This window comes from Tubulanus polymorphus, chromosome 1 (genome assembly GCF_964204645.1).
Source record: "Tubulanus polymorphus chromosome 1, tnTubPoly1.2, whole genome shotgun sequence".
Classification (NCBI taxonomy): domain Eukaryota; kingdom Metazoa; phylum Nemertea; class Palaeonemertea; order Tubulaniformes; family Tubulanidae; genus Tubulanus; species Tubulanus polymorphus.
The window spans coordinates 9987535-10003598 of record NC_134025.1 but is presented as its reverse complement, the minus strand read 5'-3'; the positions used below and the strand labels follow the sequence as shown (position 1 = coordinate 10003598).

Genomic DNA, 16064 nt, shown 5'->3' with positions numbered 1-16064 from the left:
CCACCTACGAATGAGTACTAATGACACCAAGATGGCCGCCAATTGCGTCATAATTGGCGGATCAAAAATACCTATCTCAGGTATAAAACATCCCTTTACAAAGAATACCCATCACAAATTGCAATGAGAAATGGCAAACCAGTAGGAAGCTACAGGACCTAGAATTCTGGCCAAAATTGACATTTTTGGGCACTAAAAAGGTCATAGGACGGCCATCTTGAGTCAGATGGACCCAATTTTTCTTATGCTGATGGGCCCTTGGTAGATTCAAATATATTCGAAAGATCAAGGTAATTGATCAAATCGTCTTCAAAATTGCCCTCGTAAACTTCGAAAATGTGTAAAAAGTGCTGATTTTGGCGAACAACAATGGCTGCCAGTCGGCCATCTTGATTCTGATAGGGCCAGTTTTTGGGCTGAAGATGTGTCTAGGGTAGATACATGTATAAACCAAATATCAAGACATTACCTTGAAGCGTCTTCAAAACTTCCCAAAATAACTGGATTCCGTCTACGGACAGACGAACGGACGGATGGACGACGGACGAAAAGTGAACGCAATAGCCCGCTGGTACTAAAGTCCCAAATGGGCTAAAAAAGCTAAAAGCCACAAATTTAAATGTATGTATTATAAAAATTGATTTATTTAAACTCACTTTATACTCGCATAACGTATCACTGAAAATGATTAACATACACCCTCAACACTATCAATACTAACTAATACTATACACAGTCAATACTCAATGCTATTTCATCCCAGTTCCACAGTCCAAACATAACTTAAGACTGACCTCAACTCATCCTAATTTGTACTAAACTAATCAAATGAATTATGACAGTTCTTAACCCTTCGATATCCAAGTCTAACTTTGGAATTCAATCTTGGCTGTGGATCCAGGCTTCACATCCCCAATGACCAGCTAAATTCTATCGGTATTCATAAGCCCCGATTATCTTCAATTTGAGGCAAATCCTTAGATTTAATCTATTTCCGAAACGTTCACTGTTCACTGACTGCTGCTAAATCACAATTGCGACGTTTTGTTCTGATCATATGGCAGAAGTTTCAGTATTTGCGGAAACTTCTCAGTTTTCCGATCATCTTTTCATAGTTCGGATTCGGTATCTCTCCCCATACGCAAGGTCCGTATTTACACGGCCGATCGAACGGTTCGTCAGGCGCGACGATATGTCGTCTGATGATGTCGACGTCTCGACCGAGTTCCTCATTCAAATCCACCAGCTCCGTGATTGGCGACGAAAACTTGACGAAAAAGTAACTGAAAAGAATGAATCGAAGAACTTGAAAACATTTCTCTGGTCACAATAACATGAAGTAGAATTAATCACACTGCTAATTTTTCAACACAGTAAATTGCCCTTACTCTAGCACAGGGGCCATTGATCTTTGTAAACTACACTACCTTGAGCGCAGTTTTGAGAGTAAGGATAGTGTATTCATCTATCAGGGACCAGTTTTGTAGTATAGAATTAAGGTTAATTGCTTATGACAACCTACCCATTCTCAGTGATTAAACAATATGATTTAATGATAAATTTAAATTCATGAAAAAGTTAAACGCTTAAGTGATTACGTTTGAAGTGTTTTCCTCATTGAAAATGTGAAGTATTTTGCAATTAAACCAAAAATGTTCAATGCAGAGACCTTAAGTAGACTTAGGCTACACTCAGTGGCGATGAATGAAAAAGAATCATTCACCAAGAATGGAACCTTTTTTATTGCATTTTTTTCTTAAATGAACTGAAGTTTAAAAGCTCCGCATTTATACTCACTTTCCCTGTAAATAAGCTACATCATTTTTTCGCATCTTGTATGGTAAATTCGTTTTGGCATATTTTTCCCAAGATTGAACAATGCCGCCTCGTTTCATGATGTGTTCAGCGGTTCTTCTTAAAACCTGATGCAACTGAGGCTGCAAAGAAATCATTAGTAAGTTAGTTATATCCCGTCTATCAGTCATGACTGCTAGTAGTTAGGTCAGCCAAATGCCGACTTAAATTTGAAGGCTTCAAATGATGCACGCACTGGTTGCGCAATCAGAACTTAAGACCACATGACCGATTTTAAGATTTAGGATTGGGCCCTGATATTAATCTGGACCTTAAAATTTGCCTCTCTAGTTATGGTTGTAGACACTGGAATTTCATCTGATCTCTAGTCAAAATCAACCAAAAATTGAGGAAATGGATCTTGCAATCTGGATCCACCATCAGACAGACAGTAAATACTTAATCACCAGATTCGATTGCTTTTTTGAGGGAAAGCTCACTGAAGAGCATTCACAAATTTTCGCAAATACGGAGAATGAGCTTATAAAGCTTTTTTCGATAGGCCTATCAGTTTAATATCTATTTCCCACTAAATTCCAGGACAACTTGAAATTTGCAAAGAAGGTTGCACATCCATTCCTTGCATCTTTCCCTCGGATCGTCGCATCACATTCACAAAGTGAGAGGGAGGCTGAGTAATGAGTTTCAGAAATTGAATTATAAATACACTGATTGGTCTAACTGCAGTTTTAGGTCATCTTTCCACTATGTGGTGCTAGTATTACAAAGAGTTAGGGTTATGGTAAGGTAAGGTGTCATCATATGAGATGACATGACCATGGATTTGGGACAACTGGACTGTGTCAGTCGGTGTGTGTCACTGACACTGTTGTGTGTGCGTGTATGCGTCAATTTCAATGTATTTCCACAGAAAAAGCATGTGTGGACCCATGGAGAGTTGCATTCGCTCATACAAATTCATTACCCTTTCAAGGCAGCGCACAATCAGGGATAATTCGTAAACAGGCATATTTCGATGAAGTAAGAAAAGGTAATTTAGAACAACTAAATTCTACGAAAAGAAATCATGCCGGCCTGGCTCCACAATTCAATTACGGACTAAGGCTGGGTCATTTGCGGAGTCCGACCAAGAATCGGATCATCACAGATGAGTAAAAGTTCATTTTAATGTACTATCAAACACTTATTTGTAAATATTGACATAATCAAGACCTTGTAGAATTTTTTTTCTCAAATAACGTATGATAAAATAGAAAAGTTTAGCTATTAGTCATTAGTCCGATCCATTAGTCCAGATTGGTGATGTTGCGAAAAAATTATTACAGTGTTCTATGTAGAGAAAATATTAATTGGGTTACAATTTTGATATTAGATATCAGTCGTATTTTTATACTATCAAAATTGAAAAGGGATTTCAAAAAGAAGAAAGATTTCCATATATAAAAGAAGGAATACAAGAAAAATCTTCAAATCTTTGCAACAGCCCAACCTTGACCCGTCTGGAAACCATGGCCGCTCCAAGATTTTCCGCCGTTGTAAGTGAATTAATTCCATTAATTCTGCGATAAACACGTATTTTTCGCAGTGATGATTATTTTGTCTCTGTACTTAAACCATTCGTGCATCTTTGTATGATACGATTATGTACTGCGTGTACTGAATTTAAAAGATAAGAAGTTGTGGAACAGGTCTGGCATTGCAAACGCAAGAAAAGATTTTAACTTCCGGGTAGCCGGCTCCTGGATCGAAGTCACTCGTCAGCATCAGGGTATTTCCCTGCAAAGATTCGAACCTGATGGCATTGCTAGACTCAGCCATGCACGGCACAAAACCCTGCCACTAGTAGCAGGCACACATTAGCAGTTTTCCCGCACTAAAACTTGGCGGCACCAAGTCTAATTAGATTGTCCGTTGTATAATCGCTGAGCTGCTGAGGCAAATTTCATGGATAAAACTACAAATGGAAAAAACCCAGGTTAATATGAAATAAGATATCTGAATTACTGATGATATCATCCAAGCTACGCTCATAATCGGGTATGTGTGGCAGGGTTTTGTACCATCATGACGAATCTCCGTGCTATCAAGTTCGAATCCCTGTCAGGGGAGATGGCTTAGGGTTTAGCTTGTTCGTATTCTTCCATCTTTGGATCGATTCAAAACATGGAATCTGGTGGGTTGTCGTAAAATGAAGAAATAAATAGATGGTCATAAATGATAAGTTGAGAGAATAAAAGTTAAAACGCTGCAGCTCAATCCATCCATCTATTTGAGTCCGTCAATCGCATTTGATTCGCCAGTTCAATGATTGGATAACGGACGTTCAATTTATTTATGCTTAAGTTCACAAATGCTTAGTGTAACAACCGATGTGGTTTATGAAATATCTGATTTTGAATCGGATTCTTGTTTACTGACTAAGGGTTAGGAAGATTCAAAACTACCTCCTCAATCATATCATAGGGGTTAAATCAAATTTCATATTAGTTGTAATTTTTTCTTTAGATTCGCCAGTTCAGCTCATCAGCTTCAAGGCAAAAACTTGTTACGGTAAGTGAACTCCAATGAGGAAACTATTTTTTAAGTTTATTGATGCATTGAAAAACAACATATTCCTTAATATTGTCAACTGAATAAGAAATATCATAATATAGTACATGTTTTTGTTAAAGATCAATAAAGGTATTTTGATTTTGAATGTATCAATGATTGACTTGACCAGCAACCAGTCTAGCCAATTTTAATGATGTAGTGTGCATCCACTCAAAAGTTTGATGTTGCAAAGACATGAGAATTCATTACATAGAGAATAAGCGTCATGAAATTTATTTGATTACAAAATAACGCCATTATTCACAAATGTAGATTTTATTTTTTTTAACACCAATATTGATGACGCAGTGCCCAGACTCGCACAGTGACCCATTATTATAAAATCTAGTTAAAGCTGATTCGAGTTGAAATAAGTTTTCATACGATTCTTCCACCATCTCTGCGTCTATTAAGGATTTACGTTTTATTTCATTGTTTCAGGCGCCAATTCAGATATTCGGAGTCGAAGGCCGTTATGCTCATGCTCTTTATTCTGCCGCGTCGAAAGAGAAGCAACTCGATAATGTTGAGAAAGATTTCAAAAGTTTACAGGTATTTAAATCATGACGATTGAAAAAATGTACAGTTAGGAGGGATATAGCCTATGATGAAAAAATTATATGTATGTTTTATGTTGTTCTAGGATCTCCTGAAGTCCAGCAAACCACTTGAAGACTACCTTTTGAACCCTACGTTGCCCAAACCGGAGAAGGCGGGTAAGGATTTTCAAAGCGAACATTTGTTAAAGGGCAAACAAGGAATCTCAAAATTTAATCGCGTTTTAAAAACGCTGTGGACTATGGTCATGTCAAGCAAGCGTACTTCTCCTCATTGCCTCTCTGTCCTGGAGAAATGTTATCACAACCTGGAATCAATTTCTCTCTATTTTTACAGCCACTATTACAAGTATCCTGAATGCAAACAAATGCTCAAAAGTGACCATTAACTTTTTCAGTAAGTTGGTTCACATCGTCGTATAGTTGTTGGTGGAAGCTGTTTTATCGTGATCATATCTTAACTGATTCATTTGGACGCATTCTTTTAATATTTCAATGAAATATTACTTAAATATTGCAACTTTGTACTGTACGGACGTTATGAAGATTTAATGATTCGCTATTGCAGCTGCTTTGACCGAAAATGGCAGACTGAAGAAAATGAAAGCTGTGATGAATGCCTACAACCGAATAATGAGCGCCCACAGAGGAGAGGTCCAATGTGTAGTAACCACTGCTAAGGTAGGCTATCCTAAGTGAAAATGATTCTATCTGTCGGTCTGTCTATGTGTTAAATGCCTGGCGTTGTTGCAGGTTTTTCTCTAGTTTGGATTGTGACTTAACGTCATGTACTGGGTACATACAATTTTCTGCCTCTCTTCTCGTTTTCAGGAATTGGATGCTAAAAATATGAAAGAATTAGAAGGTGCCCTCAAAGGATTCTTGAAGCAGGGAGAAACACTTCATCTGACTACCCAGGTAAAGATTGTTGATATACCCGCTACGGTACAGTGGAACCTTATTACACGATGACCTCAGATATCCTCACGATTGAATTGTACAGCCCTCTGTACAATCTTAGAAATGAGGATACATTCACAGCAAACACATTTTATGCTGCTGAGTCCCAATGTTTAGTATTCTGCTGTACAATATTGTGATGCCATCTATCGCGCTAGTGCAATACTAAAAAGGATAGCTTCTGGAGTGGTACTGTGACTAAAATTCTCATTCAAATCTAAGAAATTTCTCAATTTTTCAAAATGGTAAAAAAATTCTTTAACCATTGCCACTGGTAAGTTACATGCTCGAATGTCAGTCTAGGTGTAGATAAGGCACTGAGCGTGGTTTTAGAACTGAATTGAAATTCCAAAATTTCGAAGATTTTGGTCATTTGAGACCCCATGTACAATTTTTGGGGAAAAAAGCAGGTCAGAAAATAAGGTGGAAACTCAAAATAGTACCCTAATGTAAGTGTAATTCTCAAATATGAAGGTAATTGGACCAAAATTTGGCTTTGGGTCGGTAGAGGATATGACAATTGATCGCTTATAACAAACCAAGAATATTGGTGTCAAGATAGGACAATATTGATAATTTCATACTGTGGAAACTAATAGGGTTGTAACGATCATTTACTTACTGGTCCCCTGAAAGTCATTGCAATTAGATTCCACTGCACATCAGTTTACATCGAATACAAATTCCTTGTACAGACACACAGTTTATAATATCCTAGAGCCGGGCTAATTATTTATTCATCATCATAATTTTTCTCGTCTTTAGGTCGATCCGTCAATCATCGGCGGCATGGTTGTCAATATAGGTGACAAGTATGTAGATATGTCTACTGCGACCAAGATCAAGAATTATTCGAACCTGATCAAGCAGGCCATCTAAGATTACAATGAAAATGTAGATCTCTGGGTTTGATTCATTATCGAGAATATTATAAAGTTGTGTGATTTGGAATAGCAAAAAACATCTTGTGCTCCTTGTTGTTGTAATTTATAGTTTGTGAATAATAACAATTTCTTAGAACAAATTTTATTTAGTTTTTAGCCCTCTTAGGAATTTTGTTCACTTTTCATCCAACAGACGACGTCCAGTTGTTTGGGAAGTGTTGAAGATGTTTCTATGGATTGTCTTGATATAACTGGTGAACATGCTCAGGTATCTGCAGCAGGATCACTGATCTTGAATTTCCTGTATGTGACTGGGTTCTCCATACAGTTTTTGATGTGAAGACCAAGCAACACTATCATGAGTAGACTACATGTACTCACAGACCCCATGAATACTCTCCGAGGTAGATAAATTCCAAGGAAATGTGAGCCAAGATTGGCCGTTATCATGATGAATTTAAGTAAGAAAATTTGTTATTCATTGCCTGGCTAGTGATAATCCAAGGCAATTGTCTACAGGTATTTGGGATGAATCAACGTGCTAATTAAAGAGTTCCAAAGACCACTCGTTTCTGACCGGCTCTCACGAGCTGGTGCTTCAGTTATGTTTCCTAGAGACAATTAGGTCCAGGAACACCCTACCTTCTTAGTGCAATGCTTGACAATATTAAAGATCCCTCGGTGAAGGTGGCAAGTTGAAACCAGTTGATATATACAGTCAAACCCCGATATATGGCCCCATCAGTGCAGAACGATTTTGGTGCTATATAGGCCTGGGGGTGTTTTACTATGTATTTGTATTGAGATGTACATTGAGAAAACCTGGCGGTACGCGGAGGTGGCGGTATATGGGAGGGCGGAATATCGGGGGAGACTGTATTGTCAAGTGGGCCAAAAACAGTATTTGAGCCATTTCAAGTCTGCGAGTCCCCAGCACTAGTTGCCTATGACAAAATCCAAAACTAAAGCAGAAATATATAGCATTATTATAAAATGTTTTTATTTCAGTTAATCTCTTAACAATATCCATCAGAACTCTGATAACCTCCTGCATCATTTCAAATCACAACTTTGATCCGATATACATGTACAACGATATGCATCCTTCATACTGGTATATAGTTAAGAAGCCATCGATCAATTACCAGAGAACTGGTAAGAAGCCTTTTCAGGTGGCTTTAATCGAACAGGTTAATCGTCCATTTTATTGCACTTTAACACCATAAGGAATGTCTTAAACCTTCATATTCTCGCGACAACTTTTTCCATTCTGCGGCTATCCAACTGTTTCAAAGTCTCCACTGCGCTGTCCAGAGTTACCACTCTATTTATCATCGGACTGAAATATTTCGAGAATTACTTTTTGCACTGAATGCGCGAAATGAACACGGAAAAAGATGTTTGAATAATACTTACTTCAGAGAGTTGTGTTCTAATTTCTGCATAATGTCTTTCAGCATATCTCTCAAGGAGTTAAGAATTAATCATATCAAAACGTGTAATGACTGCCATAAAAATGACAACTAATCCAGATGATATTTTGCATGCTGAACCACCAACTATATCTATGAGAAAAGGATACGCTGATATCGTCCCTGTTGAGCTGAAGAAAGACACCAACTATGTTCAAATAGAAAACAGACGCTAGCACTCTTCATATACATTATCTGGCTATCAGGAGGATCGAGCTGAAATAGAGATACCAGACCGATTAACGAACAGCCTATCTAGTTCCGCCGGGGTACTCTAGGGATCGAATCCAAGCACAGCTATAGAATGGGAATTAGTAGCTAATTGAACATCCATACTAAGTTTGGTATTGATCTGATAAAAACTGTAAGACTATTAGCGATTCATAGAAGAAATATGGGAGTCAAATTAAACTAGGGGTCTTGGGAAACCATGACCAGTTGGTGAAATGATTGACGATCAAACAAATTCTATATTCAATACCAAGATATGAACCAAAAACCCTTCAGATACTGCTATGTCGAACTCATATTTCAATGTTGTATTATGACAAGCCATAAAGCTAGAGGCCTGAATTCAGATCTAAAATGACCTTTTTTGGAACAGAACTTCAGTTAGCAACCACCTTATCACCCTTATTGCCAATGTGTGGGGGTGGGCATGGGTAGCAGATCGATACCTGTATTGAAATATTAAGTCAATAATTGGCTCATAAAGTTTAAAATATTGGGTGTACCTGTAAGTCTGATTGACTGGTTATCCATCGACCGCCCATAGCTAAACTCGATATAATATCATGTTTAGTGGGTAAAGGATGCATGACCTCCATCCGCACATTTTCGTCCTCAAGATCGTTGTTATTAAACATTTTTACGCCGTTGTCTACTACGCAATCAACGCCCATGCCTCCCGTCTCCTCCAACACGGCAGCCAACATCACATTTCTTTTCTCGCCTATATCTACCACCTGAGCTGCAGTAGAATTAATAATAACATATTCCAAGCTTAATCTGGATCAGTTTTATCTATACTCATCATTCAAATTAGAATCCAATTCTATTTAACACTTGTGACTGACTGGATCAATAGAAATTCCTGTATGAATTTATGCTTAGCTCAGAAAAACGACTTACCAAGTTTAGGGAATGTATCTTCGAGATATTTCCTTTCTTGTCCATTGCTTGCAGTGGCTAACACCTATAGAGAAGTAGAAAAGTTTGTTGAAAATATAAGGAAACTGTTCCTAAATAGCTATTTAGATCAGCTATTCAAAAAGATCGGCGTCTGCTCTGTATAAAGCTACCAAACTTCTCCGAAAATGAATTCCCTGGTAAGTAAGTACCTTGGCTCCCCATTGTTGGGCTAGCTGAATGACAGTGTTTCCAAATGACGATGCCCCGTCGATTACTAGAACTGAATCTCCACTACACAAACGCGCTTGATAATGCAAAGCCGAATACGCTCTGATAGCATTACCTACTGCTCCAGCTGCAGTCTCAAAACTGATGGAGTTCATCTTTTTTACTAGAAATAAGAATTAGCCAATTCGAGGAAATGGTTTAAAGTTTAATGGAAATGGTTAAGTTACATCTACGGATTGAAAAGCCACGTTTTCTTACCAACGTCGTATTCACTGCAAACACAAAACTCGGCACACCCCGGATATGGAGAATCTAATGGAAGTAACCCTACAATAGAAGCAATACCAGATGTAAATACCACCGTCCCTAGTTTCTTGGGCTAGTCTAAGCTTTAAATCCAAAATTATGAATTTAAGTTACTGAAAAACTGTTAGAACTATCAGTGTGATCTGCTCCTTTAAGGACTGAATAGTACCTGCAACTTCATCGCCGCATTGAAGTGACGTAACCTGAGAACCGATCTGCGTTATGACTCCAGATATTTCATGCCCAACAGGCTGGCGCGAGAGTGGATTCTTGCGAAACAATTCTATCAGAAGATTAGCGTCGACCAACGACAATCCGCAAGCTCGTACTTGAATGATTACACTATTTTCATCTAATTCTGGCATCGGAAGCTATGTGAAAAATAGAAATGATTACAAAACATAACGGAAAACGTCTTCAACTAATAAATGCTAAAAAAGCTTCTCATTCTTTCTTCTTGCGCTTTCAACTAAAAATGCATGATCCTTTTGTGGTGTGCATATTCATGTTACAAATACATACCCCTTCATGCATAACGATAGTATCAGCGCTGCCATCATGTCCAACTTCTTGAAAAACACCTCGCATTTCGCCAGATTTTGACTTTGTGACAATTTAATCAATTCAATTCAATAAACGTTTGACAGCTGTTTAGCAAAAGGGTGACTCCGAGAAATTTCTATAAGGCCGGTGGAAGGGGACGCACTACAATCTACAATGCGTACCATGGACTTACCTAGGAACCGCCTACCAATGGGGCGAAGTCCCGCCGGTCTATCGGCTAATGCTCAATTTATTAAATGCCCAGAATTCGACCAAAAAATCAGATCTATAGCATTAGCAGTACTAAATAAATCAGTACCGCTGGGACACGGCTCTAATACCTCCAGGATTCGACCGTTTCCGCGGCCGCGGCACTAGTGTCTTGGTCAGATAGTGTCTTGGTGAGACCTTGGCTGGCCCAACGACGGCAATCAATCAAATTCGAACCTAGGACAGCCTTCAATCATTTTAGTATCCAGACAGCCCTCCTTCAAATCGACTGGCCATGCGATAGGCAATGGACCATCGTAACTCAATAGTTTATTTGTTTAGGCTATTAATGCCATGAGGTCAAACACGGCTCAATACCGAAACTCGGGGTTCTTCGTCAAATCCGTCCTCGACTGGAATCAACTGGACGAACAGACGATCCAGGCAACAACCGCCGATCAGTTCCGGCATCATGATCAGATACAGATACAGATACAGATACAGATACATATACAGATACAGATACAGATACAGATATACAGATAATGAATGAAATGGTTCAATAGATTTTGTTATCAATCCTCGATTTTTGCTGCCTGTCGAATTCTGCGCCAACTGCATTCGCAGTCAGAATACTAGAAAACACTAGAAAATAGAATTGGCATATTGGCCGGTGTGTGCCTTGATCCGATGACTAAGTTGAACCTCGATCGAAACTTGTCATATACGAGAACATACATTATACATCATATATGTAAACCCCGCGTAATGGTTCTTCTTTTAGGCAAATGTGTTAGGGTTTTCCGATGAGTATTTTTTCCCGGGAATGCTCTTTTTGAATTATATGACATGCCCTATTCAGGGGTGAGCCCTTCCCTGAATCAGATCCTAGATGGGCCCCGGGACCTTATTCACACGTCACATTGGGGTACTAACTTATAATGATTCTAAGTTGGGCCCTAGAAAAAGTTAGTAGGGCATCGGTCTATAAAGACGCACCTTGATGAATTTGTGCGGAAAATATTTGCAGATTTTTGTGGATTGAGATTTTCTCAAATTTTGAGTTACGGGAGGATTTGCGATTAATAATGCGTTAGTGAATAAGGCCGTCCGCCCGTGAGTCAGGTTTATTGTGAACTCTCAACAGACCACAATTTTTTTTGTCCCAGCGTCTTCAAATTTGGATATATTGTATATGACCATAAAATCTTGGACGATTTAAATATTTGTGGTTATTGATGTAGATGGTGTAGATTGCGTGTAGATTGTGGTAATTGGTGTAGATGGACGATTGGCGGCCATCTTGGATTCTGAAAATGCACATTTTGACCATCAACTGATATAATACTCCACGTAAAGCTTTCTTTTTTATATGAGAATGTGAAACGGAGTGGTTTGACCAAACTAGGTCATGATGTCATCCAAAATGGCCGTCTCGGCCATGTTGGATTATGAAATCGCACATTAGGGTAATCAACTCCAAAAAGTTTTCCAGATAGAGCTTTCATACTTCATCAACTGGCGTGGCCGATCACCTGACAAACCTACCGGAAGGACACGATCCCATCCAAGATGGCCGACTGTGACTTTACTTAGCACCTGACAAAGTGGGCTTTGATGTATTCGCATCTTGTTTAAATTATAAAGAAATAAATGCACAACAAAACTGTCGCGTGCTCTTGGAGAGACGACTGTAACACTTCCGTCAGACTCGATACCTCAACGTGGTCGTATCTTTATTTGGTACTATTCTACCCATTACTATTCAAAATAGATTTATCTGTGTAAAGGGGTCATTCATGGAAAAACAAATCAAATTCAGGTGATACTGTGTGATTCTAAATGAACATTGGAGTGAAGGATTTTTCTCTCTGCTAAAGACCATATTGATTCGAGATTTCTTCAGAACAACAGCTGGTGCTTGTCTGATCCTCCTCTGCAGCTTTTTTTTGCGAAGATTTTCTTTTGTCCTAAGGCAAAATACCGGTTATCATCCAGCAGTGCGAGATAATACATAAGTAATACTAATTTTGTTATTAAAAGGGAGCATTTTATTGACAATTATAAACAAACATCGCGCATTCCACGAAACATCTGTACAAAAATGTTATAATTACTTATTTCACCATTACATATGTATACATACTGATTATTAGGAAGATTGCTTCAAGAGACTTCAAAATTCGACGATAAACTTCTAACCTCTCTCTCTCTTATTTAGTTGTAGTATATATTTAATACATACGCAAGATGAACGAAAACTACAGTCTACAAGTAGCGTACATAGGCGACTACATGTAAATACCCCTAGGCAATTACCAACAAATTACAAATACGGGTTTTCGGCAAATATCATTTTTTTGTATAAAAATATTATGTGTACAATTTACACTTAAGCGTACCAGTAATGATAATCGTAATATCTATATAGTCAACCGAAGCCTCTATCCGCTAAAAGATAGGAGGGTGACACTATAATACGTAACGGGATTATCGTCGACACCGCCCGATTATATTTTCAACATACGCCGTATTTCCTCTCAGCCACTATATCATAAGCAATTAAAATGAACTATTCTTTTTTTTGTATCGTACCACCTCGAGCGATATAGTTTAGTGAGCTTTTTTGTGCTTTTTCGTCAACGTCGAATTGAAAATCAACAGTCGTAAAACTTCTCGCAAAATAAAATAAACATAGCTGCCTCTCTATATATGTTTTTTTCTTCTTCATTCATTGAATGATTATTAAACGATTTAATGAATTACAATATTACATTATCATATTTTTTGTTTTGTCAGTATGTAGCTCCGAATGATGGATGATTGAATAGTATAATCTCCGATGGAATTTCGATGATCGATATAACGACGCCTATGCGCGAGCCATCCCTGATTTCGAGACTTATTCCAGCTAGATCCGTATATAAGAGATCCCTCCACTCCCAAAATTTTTGCTTCGATTCTTATCGAGCTAGGCAGATGAAGCCAGAAAAGAGTTCCGAATTGGAAACGTCCACGCATTTGGAATATTATTTTGAATGGTAATGACGCCTTATCATATTATAGTCAACTCATTGTTGTGGTTTTTTAATGGTTGTTGTACATAGCTCCGATATAGTTCAATATCTCCGCTGAAAGACCGCAGACTGTTTTGCAGATAAGAGCAAAGAGACAGCTGATATCAATTACAAGTAATCAAAGAACGTAATCAAATAACTAAATTATTCTCGGTGGTTCAAATAATTACGCAATGAAATGTGTTTTTCATTCGGTTTGTTCGACGGCAAATTTATGTTTCCTGCACCTTGCCTTTTTTCTATGCTCGTCACTAATTGGAATCAAAAAAAAAAATCTACATCTATTCTATATCTATTTCTGGGGATTCGAAACCAAAAGGTAACAAACAATTTGCACGAATTGTGTTGGTTTCGCAAACGTTCAAGAATCCCGAAAAGTCTCTTCTTGAAACATGTATTACCGTATAACATAAAATAGATGCATTAACTAGCCTAAAAAATATCATTTATTGCTAAAACGAAACGCGACTTGATTATTTTTTGAAATGGTCCACATTTACCCCAATCATATTAGAAGAACCTTATGGGGGTACCGATGTACCATCATTAAGTCTGAACTTTCAATGTAGTCGAAACAAAGACTTGAAGGTGTGCTCCGTAGAAATTTTCGATACTGCTGACCAATGATCATCATTCTCGATAGATAACAGTTAACTTGTGTCAAATATTACACCGCAAAAGACAATTTTTTTCAGTTAGATTTCAGCAAAGAGTCCTCTCACGTGAAACCAGCAGTGGGTATACATTTTCAGAAGGTTACGTAGACGCTTTATAATACACACATTTATTCGCAGGATAGATTAATAGCAAAAATAAAAAGAAAGAAAATATTAAAACATTCATATTGTTATTAGTATCATTAAGAACACGGCCTTTTTCTAAAAATGACTAAGAAATAAATCCGCAATACGAAATTAAATCACCTCAATGACAGTATTATGATTACCGGCTAATATATATATATATATATACGTATATACATATAAGTATAGTAGATATAATATGTTAATTGTATAAGCCACAAGACAGACAACGGCACTCCCATTTATGATACATCGAAATTAAGACTTGACCTTCGTGACGTGTTCAGATTAGAAACCGTTCGTATATACTTCGTTCGACATTTTCGAGATCCGTATTACTAATATTCGGTATATAAAAATGTATCGCGCTAGCTCGAACGGAGCTCTCCCTCATGATTTGTAAGTAATATAGCATGAGAAAGCAGAGATGCGCGCGGGTACCGAAGTGCATTACTTATGTCAATGAGATTAGCCCTTCAAATATCGTAATATGATAGATCAAGTTGGGAGTAATTAAGGTAATGAGTAGTAAATACCTATTCTGTTAGTATTTCCCCATTCTCTCTTAACGCGCGTGTTTGATAATAAAATATAGTTTTGACGAATTTCCCGAATTTTGTCCTAATCGTAATATAATTCGGCCGCACACATTTTATGTACATTATCATACATATCGAATGGGACAAAAGAACGAACGAGTAGTGATGAGCAAAACGTGAGGCAACTCCTGTCCAAAAGGCAGAGGCAGTACTTCGAGTCCACACTGAAGCTGTCGACAAACAAACCAACGCAATTTGTGCTAGCTCTATCAGGCAAGAAAATATATATATGAAAATTCTACGACGACTGTAGAAAAACCCTAACTGTAAATAGATGCTGCGAATTCAATTTTGTTATTTTGTTATCATTATAAGTATACTGATGACCATGCCTAGCCAATGACTATGTCCGCGGTGTTTACATAATAGTATTATACTCAAGTTTGTTGGATTGGATTTATCTTTCGACTAGGAAACATAATCAAAGCTCTTTAACACTTAAGCGAGCATTCCTATAGAAACAATGATGCCACGAGTTCTGCTGCTGTTGACTGATACAAAAATTACTAAAGAAAAAAAAACAACAAAAAATATATACGAAATCCCTTACTTCGCCAAACTGTTGTCGGGGACGGGTAATTTACGGTAAGAATTACACAGAAAAAAAGCTATAAACAAAACGCCTATTCATTTGAAACGACACAGTCACAGAAACGAAAACGCGGCGCGCGTTTGTGCCCAATACAACGACCGGTCAAACAAACACGACGACCAATACGTGTGTGAGGTAGTGGTTGCAGTAAAAAGTTGGTTCGTTATTAACCCGGAATCCGGAACGATTTTCAACCTGATCAACGATACTAAAAGAACATCTACAATGACGACAACTACAAACTATATATACATACATTAGGGGAAAGAGTGTTTTTTGTTTTTGTTTTCGACAA

The 16064-nt window shown here is 37.8% G+C and overlaps 3 protein-coding genes across 3 annotated transcripts; 1 reads left to right on the top strand and 2 right to left on the bottom strand.

Annotated features, from left to right (window-relative positions):
- Nucleotides 1–655: 655 nt before the first annotated feature.
- Nucleotides 656–2904, bottom strand: LOC141914832 (small ribosomal subunit protein bS6m-like). Its single transcript, XM_074806149.1, has 3 exons — nt 2780–2904; nt 1798–1937; nt 656–1283 (listed from the first exon to the last, which is right to left on the bottom strand). Exons 1-3 carry the CDS (start codon nt 2822–2824, stop codon nt 1070–1072), a joined length of 399 nt encoding a protein of 132 aa, XP_074662250.1. The 5' UTR covers nt 2825–2904; the 3' UTR covers nt 656–1069.
- Nucleotides 2905–3246: 342 nt separating this feature from the next.
- On the top strand, nt 3247–6948 carry LOC141910872 (ATP synthase subunit O, mitochondrial-like). The gene is made up of 8 exons (XM_074801737.1): nt 3247–3350; nt 4321–4365; nt 4849–4959; nt 5051–5123; nt 5302–5361; nt 5533–5645; nt 5796–5882; nt 6690–6948. The coding sequence occupies exons 1-8, from the start codon at nt 3324–3326 to the stop codon at nt 6801–6803; spliced, it is 630 nt and encodes a 209-aa protein (XP_074657838.1). The 5' UTR covers nt 3247–3323; the 3' UTR covers nt 6804–6948.
- Nucleotides 6949–7786: 838 nt separating this feature from the next.
- LOC141913937 (quinone oxidoreductase-like protein 1) lies at nt 7787–10588 on the bottom strand. The gene is made up of 9 exons (XM_074805163.1): nt 10468–10588; nt 10115–10316; nt 9898–9966; nt 9621–9802; nt 9412–9475; nt 9015–9250; nt 8391–8496; nt 8225–8270; nt 7787–8147 (listed from the first exon to the last, which is right to left on the bottom strand). The coding sequence occupies exons 1-9, from the start codon at nt 10531–10533 to the stop codon at nt 8051–8053; spliced, it is 1068 nt and encodes a 355-aa protein (XP_074661264.1). The 5' UTR covers nt 10534–10588; the 3' UTR covers nt 7787–8050.
- Between the last annotated feature and the right edge of the window lie 5476 nt (nt 10589–16064).